Source organism: Aedes albopictus, chromosome 3 (genome assembly GCF_035046485.1).
Source record: "Aedes albopictus strain Foshan chromosome 3, AalbF5, whole genome shotgun sequence".
Lineage (NCBI taxonomy): Eukaryota > Metazoa > Arthropoda > Insecta > Diptera > Culicidae > Aedes > Aedes albopictus.
Window position 1 is genome coordinate 280,703,273 of NC_085138.1, and position 16,011 is coordinate 280,719,283.

At 40.0% G+C, this 16,011-nt stretch overlaps 1 protein-coding gene across 1 annotated transcript; it reads left to right on the top strand.

The window, feature by feature from the left end:
* The first annotated feature begins 501 nt into the window (after positions 1-501).
* LOC115253991 (transcription factor grauzone) lies at positions 502-11,393 on the top strand. The gene is made up of 5 exons (XM_029857068.2): positions 502-823; positions 888-1,395; positions 1,450-1,948; positions 10,335-11,063; positions 11,193-11,393. The coding sequence occupies exons 1-5, from the start codon at positions 686-688 to the stop codon at positions 11,251-11,253; spliced, it is 1,935 nt and encodes a 644-aa protein (XP_029712928.2). The 5' UTR covers positions 502-685; the 3' UTR covers positions 11,254-11,393.
* Positions 11,394-16,011: the final 4,618 nt, after the last annotated feature.

Here is a 16,011-nt window from a genome sequence, read left to right on the forward strand (position 1 = left end):
TGGCCGAAACTCGTGTAAAACGCGTTCCGCTTGCACACAAAATCCAAACGATGACACCCAACACCAAGCGAATGAGAATGGGATAGGGGTCTGTGTATACTATACGTATAGACTTCTTGTGAGGAAGGGAGTCTGGCCAAATTCTACGGCCTATGCATATTTCGAAAATTTTGTGTGCGCAAAAGTCTACAAAAGGGCGGATGTGGTGCGCTGTGTAGATCATCAGGGCCGCTTAACAGCACACCACTTCCAAAGTAAGCAGGTCCGATATATGAATTTGGAGCGAACCTGGGAAAAAATGATTTTCATTCGCACCAAATTCCGAGTTTCGACCGTTTCGACTGGATTGATAAGATTTCAAATTAGATTGCAAATCTCGTCAAAATTGAGAAGAGTTTTTGTTCGGTGTACAAAAGTGTAATTCATCCCAGACGGAGTTCATCGTTTGGGCGTCGCATTCATTTTTCTGTCACGACTCACGGCTGTCATCATCATTTCAATGACTGATTGGCTCGGGAATGTTTGTTGTTAGTTGAACGTAAACAAAGTATTCATAAATCTTGCGATCAGTGTTGCATTTTCTTGATTTTTACTAGATTAAACTGTAATATGTGGTATTTTTATTGGTGTGATTTGTAACTACTATAGTCATGTTTTTGTGAACATTTTGTGGTGTCGAGATTGCATGTTTTCCCTCACCATGGAAGGTAATTTGATATGTCGATTGTGCTTGTACAACAATGAGGAGATTGTGTCGATATTTGATGACCGTCAACGAGAAGCGAAACTGCAGGAGAAACTACTGCAGTACCTAAACCTGGATGTAAATATCGGAGTCGTTCCGGTGCCGAAGGATTTGAGTCTGAACAGCCTTTTCTTGGTTTTAGGTAAAGGAGGATGACACCCTACCGAAGCTCATTTGCATGAAGTGCTTCCAGACGGTGGAGAGCTTCCATGTATTTTACCAGGAAGTAGCGCAGAATCAAGCCGTTTTTGCGTACAGCACCCAGCCGGGAATGATTGTGATAAGCGATCAAAATTCCCACACCACCTACATTCTCCGAGAAGATGAGGTTGTCCAGCAGTCTTGTGTCGATGTAGACGACAGTCTCCAGCAGCAGTACGCAATTGCGGGGCCTTCTTCGACCGTTGGTCCTGGCGGCGTTTCAGATGGCACTACGAAGCTAACACTGCTTCAATTGCCCAGTCAGGTCGTTACGACCGTACTGGACACGGTTGGTAGCAGTGAAGCAATAAGAGTGATAAATTCCGAGCTGCCACCCACTTACGATGAATCCCAGAAGCGCAAGGAAGAGCAACAAGTGATGAAAGAAGAGCTACATCTGGACATTGGTGACCAAGGGGATGAAGCTGAAGAAGAAGAATTGCTCGAAGGTGAGATGCCATTCTCAGCTTCCTAGACTCAAATAATAGAATGAATCTTTTCAGAAAACCAGCAAATTCTTCCGGATGAGGGCGAAGTACTGTATCCAGTTATATCGTCATCAGATAATGACAGTAAGACTCCCGTCGAGGAATACCTAGAACAAGAAATCAACGATGTAGACGTCGAAGACGAAGATGATGACGATGATGATGAAGAAGGTTTCGTGATCGAAACGCTGGACAACGAAGAGGCAACGGACGAAATGTCGTTCAAAGACTTGAAAGCATTTCCTCAGCAGTTGATAAAGGCGAATCGATTGACCGTCCGAGGAAAGGAGTTATCCATGTTGATTGCCAAGTTTTATCGTTTGACTTGCGAGTTGTGCAATGATGAAGATGAGGAGCAGAATTGGGGAAAGTTTTCCACCTTGGAGGCGTACTTGGCACACTTCAAAGACACGCATGGCGTCAAGGGTTACGTATCGTGCTGCAACCAGAGAATCATCAAACCCAAATTGATGGCAATGCACATGGCGCGGCACATTCAGCCGGATGCTTTCAAGTAAGTAGGGGGTCATAGGGCCATTAGTAATGTTACCGAAGGCACGTTGTCAAAAGCACCCTCGATATGTAAGAAAACACCCGAACAAGATTGCTTTTGAGTGAATGCTTTTTCAATATCGTAAACAACCGCGTGTACAAGAGTCACAAGTGGACTTTCCAGACTGGTAAGCATGTAGGTAACATAAAAAGGCACGTTGGGCAGATGAACATCACGGTTGTAATGATCTACAATGCGTTCTAAGCATTTCAAAAGAAAAGAGGTCAAACTGATAGGTCTGCCCAAGGAAATTTGAAAGGAGCAAAACTGAATACCTATTTAGTGTCCACTCAATCGATTCTATAGTTGCAATATTCCGTGCCGAAGCCAGAGAATCATAACTACAAAAAAGACATCAGGTTCATCCGAAGATGTAATATCCACACAACTGAAAAAAAAATAAAACATTCCAAAACTTACTCATCACAGGAAGTGAAGCCGCAATTTGGCAAACGAAGTTCGTTCACTCGGAAATCCTTAGATTTTGCGAGGGTTTTGTTCGATCGATTGATTTCACTCAAACTGGAAACATTTGTACAAAGGTTCTTCAAGCTGTATCGTTCAGCAGACCGGAGAGCTTTCTGGCAGGCCTTGCGAGCTGACCTGAAAGTCTCCGATCCAGTCGAACGTCCTATGTTCCAACTCTTTCTACATTGATTCCTGAGTTTGGCCAGATCAGAATTCCACCAAGCGGCTTCTTTTGTAGTCTTCACAGACCGTAGAGGGCAAGCTTCTTCAAAAGCCTACATAATGAATGTCGTTGTAGTATCAACCGCATAAAGTTACTTGGAGTGTCAATGAATGGTGAGTATCCATGAAATTTGGCCGCAAAATATGAGATCCCAGTTGGTTGATCGGGGATTCCTGAAACGTAAAGTTTGCGAAGTAACATTCAAATGTTTAAAAAGATGTAGCGATGATCAGATAAAGATTCTTCATCAGCCACATGCCAATTGGCCAACTCGTGACTAATTCTGTTAACGTTTGCATTAAAAAAAAAATGAACTTTTTTCAACATGTGCTAGAAAAATGTATAAGCAAAATATAAACAAGTTGTTATTTTTGTTTACAAACAGCATATATTGGTAGGGGAGACTTGATCCTTTTTTCTTAATTTGCCTGTAACTTTAAGAAAAAACACAAAGCTAGATCCATTTTTCGTACAGTATAGCAGGTAAACATCTATTGAAAGTTTATACAAAACAGATGGACTTGAAATTATTGTTAAAGTTTTCAAAACTGTGTTTTTATGGAGGCATGATGTATTTTTCAAAAATGTGTCAAAATTGATCCCCTTTTGAGCACATGATTAATTTAAAGGGAAAATAACTCCAGAAGCTTTCTATTCATTTTCTTTTCAAGTTTTCTTGTATTTTTATGCATACGGTGTATTTGAAATTATAAGATTTCCTTAAATTGTTAAGGATATGCCGTATCTTGAAAATGGGGAGACTTGATCCCCCTTTTCATGGTTTGTACTAAAATAATAATTACCTGACACGTTTTATCATTGAATATACTAGAATTCCGAGTAAATAGAGGCTTCCAAATTGAATTTTATTTGACAGTGCTCGTCTTCGTACAGGGCAGTTTAGTGTGTTTTTGGAGGTAACGTCGAAATGCCGCTTTGAGTTTTCGGAGGCAAAGTGTAGAGGCCGCGTTTTCATTCGGATCGTCCGTCGTCGTCGTCTATTTGACTGTCCACATCGTCGTACCCGTGTGTAGTTGTAGCGGTTCAGTGTGATTTCGGAGAAGAGGCCAATTAGTGGAAGATGCTGTAGCACATACGCACTGGACACTTCGAAGGATGTTAATTGGTTAGCTCTTTCCATTTTATCACAACAATAATAATAATAATAATAATTAATGCTAAAGGATTTATACAATTCTGCTCTGGTTTTTGTGTATTTATCTAACAAATATTGAAAAGTTCGTCACGTCATGTGTCGGCGCTAGTTCCAAATGCACATTTAGTTGATAATAAATAATTTCCTTTCATTTTTTGCATGAACACAACAATTTGAATAGTTTGTCATCTTCGGTGTCGACATTTGTTATATTTTAGTCCAAATGAATAAATGTTTTGACTCAAATAAAGGTTGCATGAATTTCTGGAAAAAGAGAGGGTCGGTAAAAGATAGACGGCGAACCATGCGGTAAGATCTTTCTGATTTATTTATCACGTGTTATTTTGTTAATACTTGTGAATTGATCGCGTTCAGCATTGTCTCGCGCGGAAACGCAAACTACAGATGCGTCGGTGTTTAGCATAGTGTTCTCCTTAATTGCGAATTAATAACTTATGTAGGTTGAGTTTTGAGGCACAAAAGATCGCGTTCGTCGTCCAAGGTTTAGAAGGGTATTTCTTCGCGAGCGCATTATTAATCGCGAAACAAAACATTACACTCGTTTACCCCGACAAAATCCTCAACACATCTCCATTTCCCCTGTCCAAACTCCTAGTGATTTCTTGTAGTAACGCAGAGAATTCCTCGGTTATTGGCCTAAGCGAGAATCACGTCATCACTTCCTTCCCTATCCTCAATTGACCTGCATTCGGACGCGGCCGGCGCTGGTATTGCTTATTGAAAAGTATTGGGATTCCAGCATTTACACAATGAAGAGAAAGCTAATCCCAAGCATCATCTGTTGGTTCTTTGTGTAAATGCAGTTGTCCTTGCAATAACAGAGGAGCAACCGCGGGCGGTCAATCATGCTCATGCATGCTCATGCTCATGCTTCCAAATTGAATTTTATTTTTCACATGTATAATGTGTGTGTAATCCTCGAGGGATCAAGTCTCCCCATGTCACTGTTGTATACACTAAGCTACATTAATTGAAATATTTATATAACAGCCTTATTTGAATAAATACGTTTGATATTACTTTATTTATTACTTTATTTATTTATTTATTTATTGAGATTTTTCGGAATCGCCTAAAAGATTTCTGAAAGACTGAAAACAAACCATCAGCCATTAAAAAATAATGCAATACACAATTAAAATCAATTGTAGCCAAAACATTGTCGTCTGTCCAGATGTCGTTTTGGAAAAAAAATATACTGGAAGAAAACTGTTTTTGATTCCGAGAGTCTCCCCAGGGATCAAGTCTTCTCAGTCTCCCCTAATGTTAGAAAAATTGATACAGGCAGTTAAAGCCAGTTTTATTGCTGACTGCACCCCAAATTGGACTGACACAATAGTGTGCACACACCTTCAAAGTGTGATTACAACGCAGGGATACGTCGGATCGAATTGAGGTCTTCGGTGCACTTGTTCCTTGTAAATGGAGGAATAAGTGCCCCGAAGACGTCGAGACGATCCGAGGCAAATGTGCACTTTTATCACACTTTTTAGGCGTACCATAAAAAGTGTGATAGTCCAATTTGGGATGTAGTCTGCAATATTGAAGTTATTGAGGATGTTGGTTACAGTAGTTGAGAACCATCGTGCGGACATATTTTTCGATATTTTTTATCGTTTTGAGCAATTTTTATATAAAAACTATTACATATTTAGTTGTGTGTACTCCTTATTTCACTTCTCCTTACTAACCAACCCTTCGAAATCATTGAGAAACTTGTGAGAAATAAAGATTCCATGTTACCCGAAGTGTAAAAATTTCGACTTATAATTATGTCATACTAATCGTCGTTGTAGATTCATGTCAAACCAGAATATCATCATCCCCATGATAATTGTGAATGAACTAGGATATCCTCCATGAACATTTGGTACAATTTATACAAAAGATTAACAAGTTTTTAAAGGAAATTTTGTTACCGAAAGAAAAATATGATTTAACGGGATTTTCTTAATAGTGCTGCCCTACTTCGAAGCGCCATTATTATCTGAAATGATCACAATCATCTAAGCTTCACCATGTATTTTCATCAACCATGCATAAAAACATGGAATTTATCAACACCGTTTCACATTTATTAGAATAACTTAACAATGGATGCATATATCGTTATGAAAATTGTAGTGAAAGTAGTAAACAAGTTTTGGAATCGGGAAAAAAATCAAATGTGACACTCCAATGTAAAAGAACTTCATGAAAAATTGGTGAAAAAAGTCCATTTTTTTAATGCACACGTTAAAGCAAAGCGATATGTCTAACACCTCCTCTCTAGCAGATATCATGAAGGTTGGGCGGTTGCCTATGTTAAGTATTTCAAGATCTGTACTACCTAAGTACTTCAACAAACTGGAATCTTTCAAGTTAATGTCTGAGCTGCCCCAGGTGATAGGGTGAGCATTAGCATCACTGCCAACAATTAGCGGAAGGTCTTATGAGGGGATGGTTCATCATGCGGTAAATAAACCAAACAATAGACGTATTTCCTGTTGAGGTTTCCAACAGATACATCAATTGTGATACAGTTGATTCTCCATGTCTCGATGTTCCATGTCTAGATATCTCTTCCTATTTCGATGGTATGATCGGTCCCTTCAATCTGCGTACATTTTTTTTCTACTTGTCGATATCTCTTTATCTCGATATCTCTCTATCTCGATGCGATCTCGTTCAATTTTGTTCTAGGTTTTCTCTCTACATTTCGATATGTCCATTTTCACAGGTTACTGGACCTCGTTTCCTAGGTGCGAAACATTCTGGGAATGCGAGGTGACATCTGTTTGTTTTCGGTTTTTCCTAGTTACGGAGATTTTTACAATCTCGTGTGCAATACAAATTGATTCTTTAATTCGATCTCTCCCTATCTCGATGGTCCCTTCAATATTAAGACATGGGAAGTCGACTGTAGCACACACATCTCTGGTGGTTATTTCAGAGATGAGTGTAGTAACTAAATGCGTTGTTGACAAGCACACATGCTCGAGGCGTGACACGCGAGTTATCCATTTAATTTTTACTGAAAGTAGCAAACGCCGGGTTCACAAGGTTTCCTATATAGAAATTAATCTTATGAAAGTAAGGTTCTTGAACTAAGGCCACTTGAACTAAGGCCATTTGGAAAACGCTAAACGCGAAGATACACATAATATACTGTGGTTTCGCATTATGCGATTTTATTTATATAGGTGAAAATTTAAATTAATTAACAACATCTTCATAATCCTGCCCTTATTTAGCCTCAAGTTTGATACTAAAGAAGGGCAGCTGATTGTCTCGAAGAAACACAAGGTCCACTGCACCATTGCTCCGGTTTGCACAGTAAGGGCAAAATACTGTGGAGGGCGCCCTGGTGCTCCACACGCTCCGTTAGTGGTTAGGTTTACTTTAGACCCCCCCCTAGCTATTCAGGGTGTCTACTACCTGGAAAACCTGGAATCCTCAGGGAATTTTTTTAAACAGGGATAAACGTGGAATACTCAGGGAATATCTTGAGTAAGTACTCAGGGAAATTTTACTCCGATAAAAAAAAACATTGGGTCGTATGAATAAAAACCTGGTAGTAAAAATTTATATAAAAATTTCGCTATAAGGATTTTTTCCAGAAATTCTGTCAGGTCTTCTTTCTGAAACTTCTTTAGAAATACCTCCTGGAATGTCTACCAGGATTTCTTATAAAATTCCTTCCGCATGTTTGACGCTATTTTTTCTTGGTATTCCTTTTTCATTTTTTTTTTCGGAAAGGTATATTTCCGGATTCCTTCCAGGATTCCTGAATTCTAACCGATTTCTCCTGGAGTTTTTCACGGGGATACTATTTCTTCCCGGAGTTCCTAGGATTTCTACCAGAATTTATCCCGAATAGTCTATAAGAATTTCTGTCGGGATAAATCGTAGAATTTCTTTCGGCATTCCTCATGGAAATTTTACACGGTTCTTTCCGGTGTTTCTCTTGGGACTTCCCCAGAATTTCTTTCGGAGTGGCTAAAGGAGTTATTCCTGGGGTTTCTACTAAAGTTCCTCCAAGGCAGGGAGTCTTCACGAATTTACTGCAAGAGTTCCTTAAAAGATTTCTTCCATCTTTTTTTCCTGTAATATCTTCAAACAATTGCTTTGGGCTTTCTTCAAGATGTTTTTCCTGGTCTCCTACAGGAATTTCTTAAAAGTTTTAGCGAGGTTTATTTTGAATTATTACCTGAGATTTCTCTCGGAGTATCTCCTGGTCCTGGAACTTCTTTCAGAAGATTTCTTCCGATGTTGGTCATGAGATGTCCCTCAGAGTTTTTTTTTCTTAATTTACCCTGGACTTTCTCCTAAGATTTTTTTTCCCGAGTGCCTTCTGGGATTTTCACAGGAATTATTCTGCGTATGATCGCATATCAGTCCTATATTTGCTGGATTTCCTATTATATGGGACAGTTATGCGATCATAGGCAGTATTGCTGATATTTCTCATTGAATTCATCTCTTGCATTCTTTCAGAGCCAGGCTGTTGCTTGTAGTTGTACCGGATTTCTTGCAGTGATCCACCTGAGATTTTTTCACAGATATTCTCTGCATTATTCCCAAAATTCTTCTCGGAATCTTTACCAGAAATTGTCCAAGATGCTGGATACTCCTTTAGAGATTTCTCCCAAAGTTATTGCAGGGATTCTTCTACGGGTTTTCCTCGGAATATCTCCTGCGATAACTTACGAAATACCTTATAGGAAATTTTTGGAGAAATATTCGAGGGAATTCAAATCAAGTTTTGCAAGAAACTCCGTAAAGTGTTATAGAAGAAATCTCGACAGGAACTTCAGGAAAAACCTGAGAAAAAATGAGTCATCTCGAAAAAAGTTCTAGGTAATGGTAATCTCGAGAAGAAATATTAAGGACATCCAAGGAGGAATTCTAAAAACCTCATGGAATCCTGAAAGCAGCAACGGACGAAGTTCCGCGAGGAAAACATGAGAAATATCGGAAAATTATCGGTAAACATCCCGATATAAACTAAAACCCGTTCATAAACCACGTAGACTTTTGTATGGACAAAAGTCTACGAGGGGGGAGGGGGGAGGTCTGAGGTTGCCAAATTTTGGTCTACGTGAACAGCCCCCTATTGGATAGCTATCCCGGGAAACCACTAAAAAGACACGGATACTGGCTTCAGCCGGCGGCGGTACCAACACGGATAAAAAAAAGCTATTCCCGTGAAAAATTTCATCGCTCGGAGCGTGAATCGAATCCTCATCCATCCGGATTCTAACCGCATGGCTACGAGGCTCAACCAATGAAATTCTTGAAGAAACTTTGAATAGTTTTGGATGGATCTTCAGAAGGAATCCAACGAGAATCTCTGGAAAGAATCCTGCGGAAAGCCAGGAAGAAACTTTGGAAGAAATTCCAGGAATTACGCTCAGAAATCTTGAAAGAATTTTTGAAGCGCAGGGGAACTTAAGTATTTTCGGCAGTTTTGTTCTCTTCGTCATGGGGGGTTTTTTGAAACCTGCTGAACTCAAAGTTGGCATCAAATCCTTCCTAACCATGCTGGATATGATCAAGTCTCAGGCAATTTGACCGACATAAATCCCTCATGACGAAGAGAACAAACCTACCGATGATACCCTATGTCACCCTTTATATTTTTTAGAAAACTAGGGTTTTTTTTTTAAATTATAAACTTTTAAAAGTTCATCTGGAAAAACCAGGAAAACTCAGGGAATTTTATTTTGAATTATGCGTAGACAACACCCTGTATTCATTCATAGGCACGGTAAGCTTAAAGCCGCATCACACCATGAATTAGGGGGCACCTGTTAGTGGACTCTTACCACCGGAACAGGCGGTCTGTAGTGTCATTCTAAGCCAGTTGAGGCAATCGCTATCGACACTACACAGTTATCTGAGCTGATCGGAAAAAGAAGTTAATATTGATTATCAACTTCATACGGGCTTGAACAGCCATGGTCAGAGGTAGCTCTCAGTTAATAACTGTGGAAGTGTTCATAGAATACTAAGCTGAGTAGCAGGCTTTGTCCCAGTTGGGACGTTACGCTAAGAGAAAGAAGATAATCCTTATACAAAAAAAAATGCTGTGTAAAATAATGAAGTCTTATGTGTGTCTTAGTTCCTAATTTAACGAACAACTCTTAGGCTTAGGCTGATTTTCTTTCTTCTATATGATAACAATATCAATAGCTTCGCCTAAAACTCATTCGAAGCTTCGACCTTTTCTTAACTAGTTCTCTCAGAAACCACTTCGTAAAATCCCAAAAAAAAATCTTCAATAAGTTTTAGAATGTATTATTTAGCGTTATCTAAGTGGTAAACAATATACAAAATTTACAGAGAATGATGGGCACCAAAAATGATAACATTTTGGATTTCGACTAATGTTTAGGCGGAGATACCTATTATGAAATAATTTTGATAAGCCAACTGCAAATTACCAACACTGAGTGTTCTTTTAATGCCATACTTTCGTTACTTTCCATAAATTTCAGATGTGTCGAATGCGGCAAATTGATGACCACCCCAAGGATACTCCAGTATCACATACAGAATCATAGGCCAGAAGAGAAAAGGCCTTACAAGTGCAGTCAATGTCCCCGCCGATTTAGCTACGCAAGCGCTCTAAGTTCTCACAGCCAATCGCACCTACCCGAAACGGAACGAACCAAGCACGTGTGCGATGAATGTGGCAAATCGTATAGTTCCGCCAAGAACCTGGCCGAGCATACCGCTGCACAGCACTCCAATGTAGTAACCCTCGCCTACGTATGTCACATCTGCGCCAAGCGGTTCACCTCTAAGAGTAACCTAACGTACCATCTGACCACCCACCAGCCGAAGATTCACCAAGTGCAGTGCGATCAGTGCCAGAAGTGGCTCAAGAATAAGCTCTGCCTCCGCAAGCACATGGTCCAGCACTCGATGGTGAGGCACAACTGCAACCTGTGCGACTACTCGGCGCTCAACCTTCAGTGCTTGAAGAACCACCTGAGGGTACAGCACACGGACTCTAAGCCATTTGCATGCGACGTCTGTGGAAAGTCGTTCAAGTTGAAGAACACCTTGTTGAACCACCAGGTGCAGCACACGGGAGTGAAGAAGTTTAGCTGCGAGTTTTGCGCGCGAACGTTCGCGTCCAGTGGCAACTACTACGCCCATCGGAAACGGATGCACCCGCAGGAGCTGGCCATACAGAAGAAGCGGAAGGAGGATGAAGAGAAGTATGTACTGTTTTATCTTAATTTCTTAGTTTTAAAATGTTCCTTAGAAGAATCCTTTGAAATTTGTGTCTGACGCACCACATACATTCAAGGTATAAAATGTATACTCAACCTGCTTTTCATTTACAGTGAGTTTCGGAAAAAGACGCTCCTAGCAGAATCCAAGTGGACCCAGCTTCATTTAGAGTAAGTAAATTATTGTTCAAAGCCCGTGATGTAGGTATTCCGTTCTGTTCGGATTGTTTTACCGGATTAACATAGAAGTAGTGCTAGCAGTGATCGCCTTTGGAAGATTATATTTATTCCGGATAAACTTCCAACTGTCGCTTAGATTGTTTGGAGTGTTACATTAGTCGAAGTGAACAGAAAAGAACGCCCTCCCTACACTAACGATTAACAACAGACTAGAGATCTACTTATCGTCGAATTTGCTACCGTAGAACGGGATGTACGAGACGATAATCTTCCAGTCGGTCAGGTAGCATCCGAACAGGGCAGCTGCTCCACCGAATCCCATGGCGGAAGAGATCCTAAAATGAAAGAATATGATATTTTTTATTCCTTGGTCGTAACAGGAGGTAAACAAATTGACCTCGAGTAGCTCGGTAAAGTTTTTGGTTCGTTATTGAATGATTCAGTATGACACCGATCTACGGTAGTTGTCTATTTACTTCCAATTTGCCAATTTCTTGACGTGTTTAATTTGTTTTAACAATTTCTCTAATGTTCCTCCTATACGGCAGTAGTTTTCTAAACTCCATAATAAATTTAGCTACTTCATTAACAAAAATCGCTACTAATAACGCACCATTATATAACCAAGAACCTCCTCGCAACTTTGACTACCGAAACTCCCGACCCAAGTGTCCCATAATCCACTTACCATTTGGTGGCCTGTTCGGCTTGTTTCGGTCCCAGTGGAATCCTCATGGTAGCTGGCGGTAGGAGAGGCGGAAAACCTTTGCTAAATCCCAGAAATTCGAACTGAAATCGGAGTTCCGACGGCTCGAGCGCTTCTTCTGCACAAGACAACCTTCTCGAAATGACAGCACCACGCACTGACAGAGCTGTCAAAAAAAAAAAAAAAAAAATGTTACTGATGGTCAGCGATGATGACGACAACGACGACACAAATGATGATCATTTTTCATGATGATGGTTAGAGCATCCGTGACAGAAGGTGCTATTTTAGTAGCTCAGGGTGTCTATTGTTAAAACACAAATTTGTTTGTTCCTTTCCTCCTTGTATTCTCTAAGAAACTCCAGGAATTTATTTATCCCGGAAGCAATTTCAAGAGTAATTCCTTAAGGAATTCCTCTAACGATTTCTTCAGGAACTGCTACAGGGATTCCTCCACGAACTCTACTAAGGGAACGTTCAAAAATTACGTCCGACATTTGGGGGAGGGGGGGTGTCTAGAAAAGTGTGACAGTACGTGTATTAGGTATAGGAAACTAGCGTGACAGAGGGGGGAGGGGGGGTCTAGAAATCCCAAAAAATGATGGACGTAATATTTGAATCTTCCCTAAGGATACCTTCTGAATTTCTCAAAGAATTCCATCTGCGATTTATTCGGGAATTACACCTGGTATTCCCCTTCGAATTTCATAGGAGATTCCCTCAGAATTTCATCAGGAATTCATCCAGAAATTCTTCCCGGAATTCCTCTGGAAGTTCCTGCAGGGATTTCTCTAAAAATTCCCACAGGAATTCCTCCAGATATCCGCCAGAAGTTCCTCCAGCAACTCCTCTAGAGATTTCTCCAAGAGTTCCTCTGGTATTTCCCTCAGGAATCCCTACAGGCATTCCTCTAGGGTATCCTCTAGGCATCCCTCCAAAAATTCCTACAGGAATACTTTTATGAACTCTTCCAAGAATTCCTTCAGGGATTCTTCTTTAGATTCTTGCAGAGATTTCTCCATATTTTTTTTTCAGCGATTCCTGCAGTTATTCTTCCAAGAATTGCTCCAGGAATTCCCCAGGAACTCATTCAGGAATTCATCAAGGAATTCCTCCAGAGATTTTTCCAGAGATTTCTACAGGAATTCCTCCAAAAATTTCTCCAGGAATTACTTCAGGGGTTCCTCCAAGAATTCCACCAGGCATTCCGAGGCATTCTTCCAGGAATTAATCCTGGAATGCTTCCAGGGATTCTTCATATATTCCTCCAAGAATTGCTTCAGGGACTCCTCCAGAATTTCATCCTGGAATTTCTCCACGGTCTCCTCGAGGAATTCCTCCAGAAATAAACCCAGGAATTTCTACAGGGATATCTGCAAGAATTTCACCAGCAATTAATCTGGGAATTCTTTCATAAATTCTGTCAGCAACTCATCCAGGAATTTCCTCAAGAAATCCTTCACGAGGATTCCTTCAGAAATTCGTCCAATATTTTCTTTGAGAATACCTTCTGGATTTTTTCCAGGGATTCTTCCAGAATTTTCTCCACTAAGAATTCCTCCAGGAACTTCTGCAGGAATTTTTCCAGGGATTCTTTCAGTAATTCCTTCGAGGATTTTTCCAGGAATCCCTCCAGAAATCCCACTAGAAATTCTTCCAGGAATTCTCAAGGGATTGCTTCAGAAATTTCTTCCAGAGGTACTCTAGAGAATCCTCCAGAAATTCATCCACTAATTGTTTCAAGGATTCCTTTAGAGATTCCACCAGCAATTCCTTCAGAGATTCTTCCAGCAATTTCCACAGGAATACCTCCAGGCATTCCTCCAGGATTTCATTCAGCAATTTCTCCAGGAACTCCTCCATGAATTTCTGCGGGAATTGATCCAGGAATTGCTCCTGGACAACCCTCAGAAATTTTGCCATCAATTTCTCTCTAGGAAATACTCTAGGAATTTCATCAGAAATGCTTCCAGGACTTTTTTTGGAAATGCCTCAAGGTTTTTTTCAGGTATTTCTCCAGAAATATTTCCAAAGTGTCCTTCAGGAATTGCTTCAGGGATTCCTCCAGGAATTTCTCTACGTTTTTTTTTCAGGGATTCCTCTAGGAAATCCTTCAAACATTCCTTCTGGCAATCCTCCAAAAATTTCTCCTGAAAATCCTTCAGAAATTCCTCCATGGATTCTTCCACGAAATCCTCTAGGGCTTTCTGCAGAAATTGTTCAGAGAAACTCTCCAGGAATATCTTCAGGATTTATTTTGGGATTCCTCCAACCAGTCCTCCAGGAATTCTTCCAAAGATTTCTCTAGGAATTGCTTCAGGGGTTTCTCCACATTTTTTTTCCACAGATTCTCCCAGGGGTTCCTTCCGGAAATATAGAAATAATATGAACATAAATCTCTTAGAATTCCTCTATAGATTCCTCCAGACACTCATCCAGTAATTCTTTCATCCAGGAATTTCTCTAGGAACTCCTTCGGGAATTACCCCATGAATTTCTTCAAGAATTCCACCAGAAATTTTCCTGGAATTGCTCCTAGACATCTTCCAGAAATTATGTCAGCAATTTCTTAAAGAATTTCTGCAGGAAATTGTCAAGGGATTTCCTCAGAGATTTTTTCAGGGATTTCTCCAAGTATTTCTCCATGAGTTCCTTCAGGGATTGCTTCAGAGATTTCTCTACGAATTTCTTCAGGAATTTTACCAGAGATTCTTACAGGAAATCCTCCAAGGATTTTTCCAGGTTTTCCTCCTGGAACTACACAAGGGATTTTTTTCTCCCAGAATTCTACTGGATGTTTCTCCAGGAATTCTTCCAAGGATTGCTCCAAGAATTTATCCAAGAATTTCTCCAGGAATTTCTGCTGGGTATCATCCAAGAATTGCTCCAGAGATTATACCAGAAATTCGTTCAGAAGTTACTCCTGGCATTCCTCCAAGATTCACTCTAGAGATTTTTCCAAGAATTGCTTCAGGGATTCTTCCAGGAATTCCTCCAAGGATTTTTTCAGAAATTTCTCCGAGATTTCTTCAAGATATTTCTTCTGAATTATTTCTAGGGATTTCTTTCTGATTTTTTTTCAGAAATTTCTACAGTAATTCCTCCCAGAATTCCTCTTGAGATTAGTCCAGGGATTGTTCTAATAATATCCGAGGATTTCTTCAGGAAATTCTCCTGCTGGGTCTCTTCCAAGAATTTATCCAGGAATTCTTCCAGGTATACTTTCAGAAATTCCTTTGGGATTTTTTTTATCCAGATATTGCTCCAGGAATACCTGAAGTGATTTCTTCAGAAATTCATCTCAGTTTCAATTCAAAAATTCATTGTGAAGTTCCTTCAGAAATTTCAAAAATCCTTCTATCATTTGTTTCAGGGATGTACCCAAGAATGTTTCCAGGGTTACCTAATGATGTTTTTTTAATTACTTCAAGAATGTCTGGAGGAATTTCTCCAGCGACTAGTATTGGTAGATAATAAAAAAGAACGCAGAAAATTATCCAGGGATTCTTTCAGGAATCCCTCCAGCAGTTTATTCAGAAGTTTGCTCAAGGATTCCATTAGCAATACTCACAATAAGCGAGACAATAATTCCACCAGTGATTCTTCCAAGCAACACACATGCCACAAAAGAGTCACCCACGGCACCGCAGATTCTGGTTGCGTAGAAGTTACTGTGACTTACTTTAAACATATAAGAACTTATATGCTCCAGGGAATCCTTCAGGAATTCACCCAGGAAAGACTCTTTCGGAATTCTTCCATGGATTTCTCCCGGAATTTCTCTAGGAAATGTACCGAGAATTTTTCTAGGAATTCCTTCTTAAATTCCTCCAGACATTTCTTTTTGAATAAATTCCAAGATTTTTTTCCGAGAAGACCTGCAGCTAAATTCTTCAAGAATTTTTCTAGGCATTTCTTTCAAGAATTCTCGTAGGAATAACTCGAGGGTTTCCTTCAATGATAGTTTCGAGGCTTTTATGAGAATACTTTCAAAAATTCTTCCAAAGATCCTCCCGGGAAAACGTCAACTGACATTTCTATAGGAGT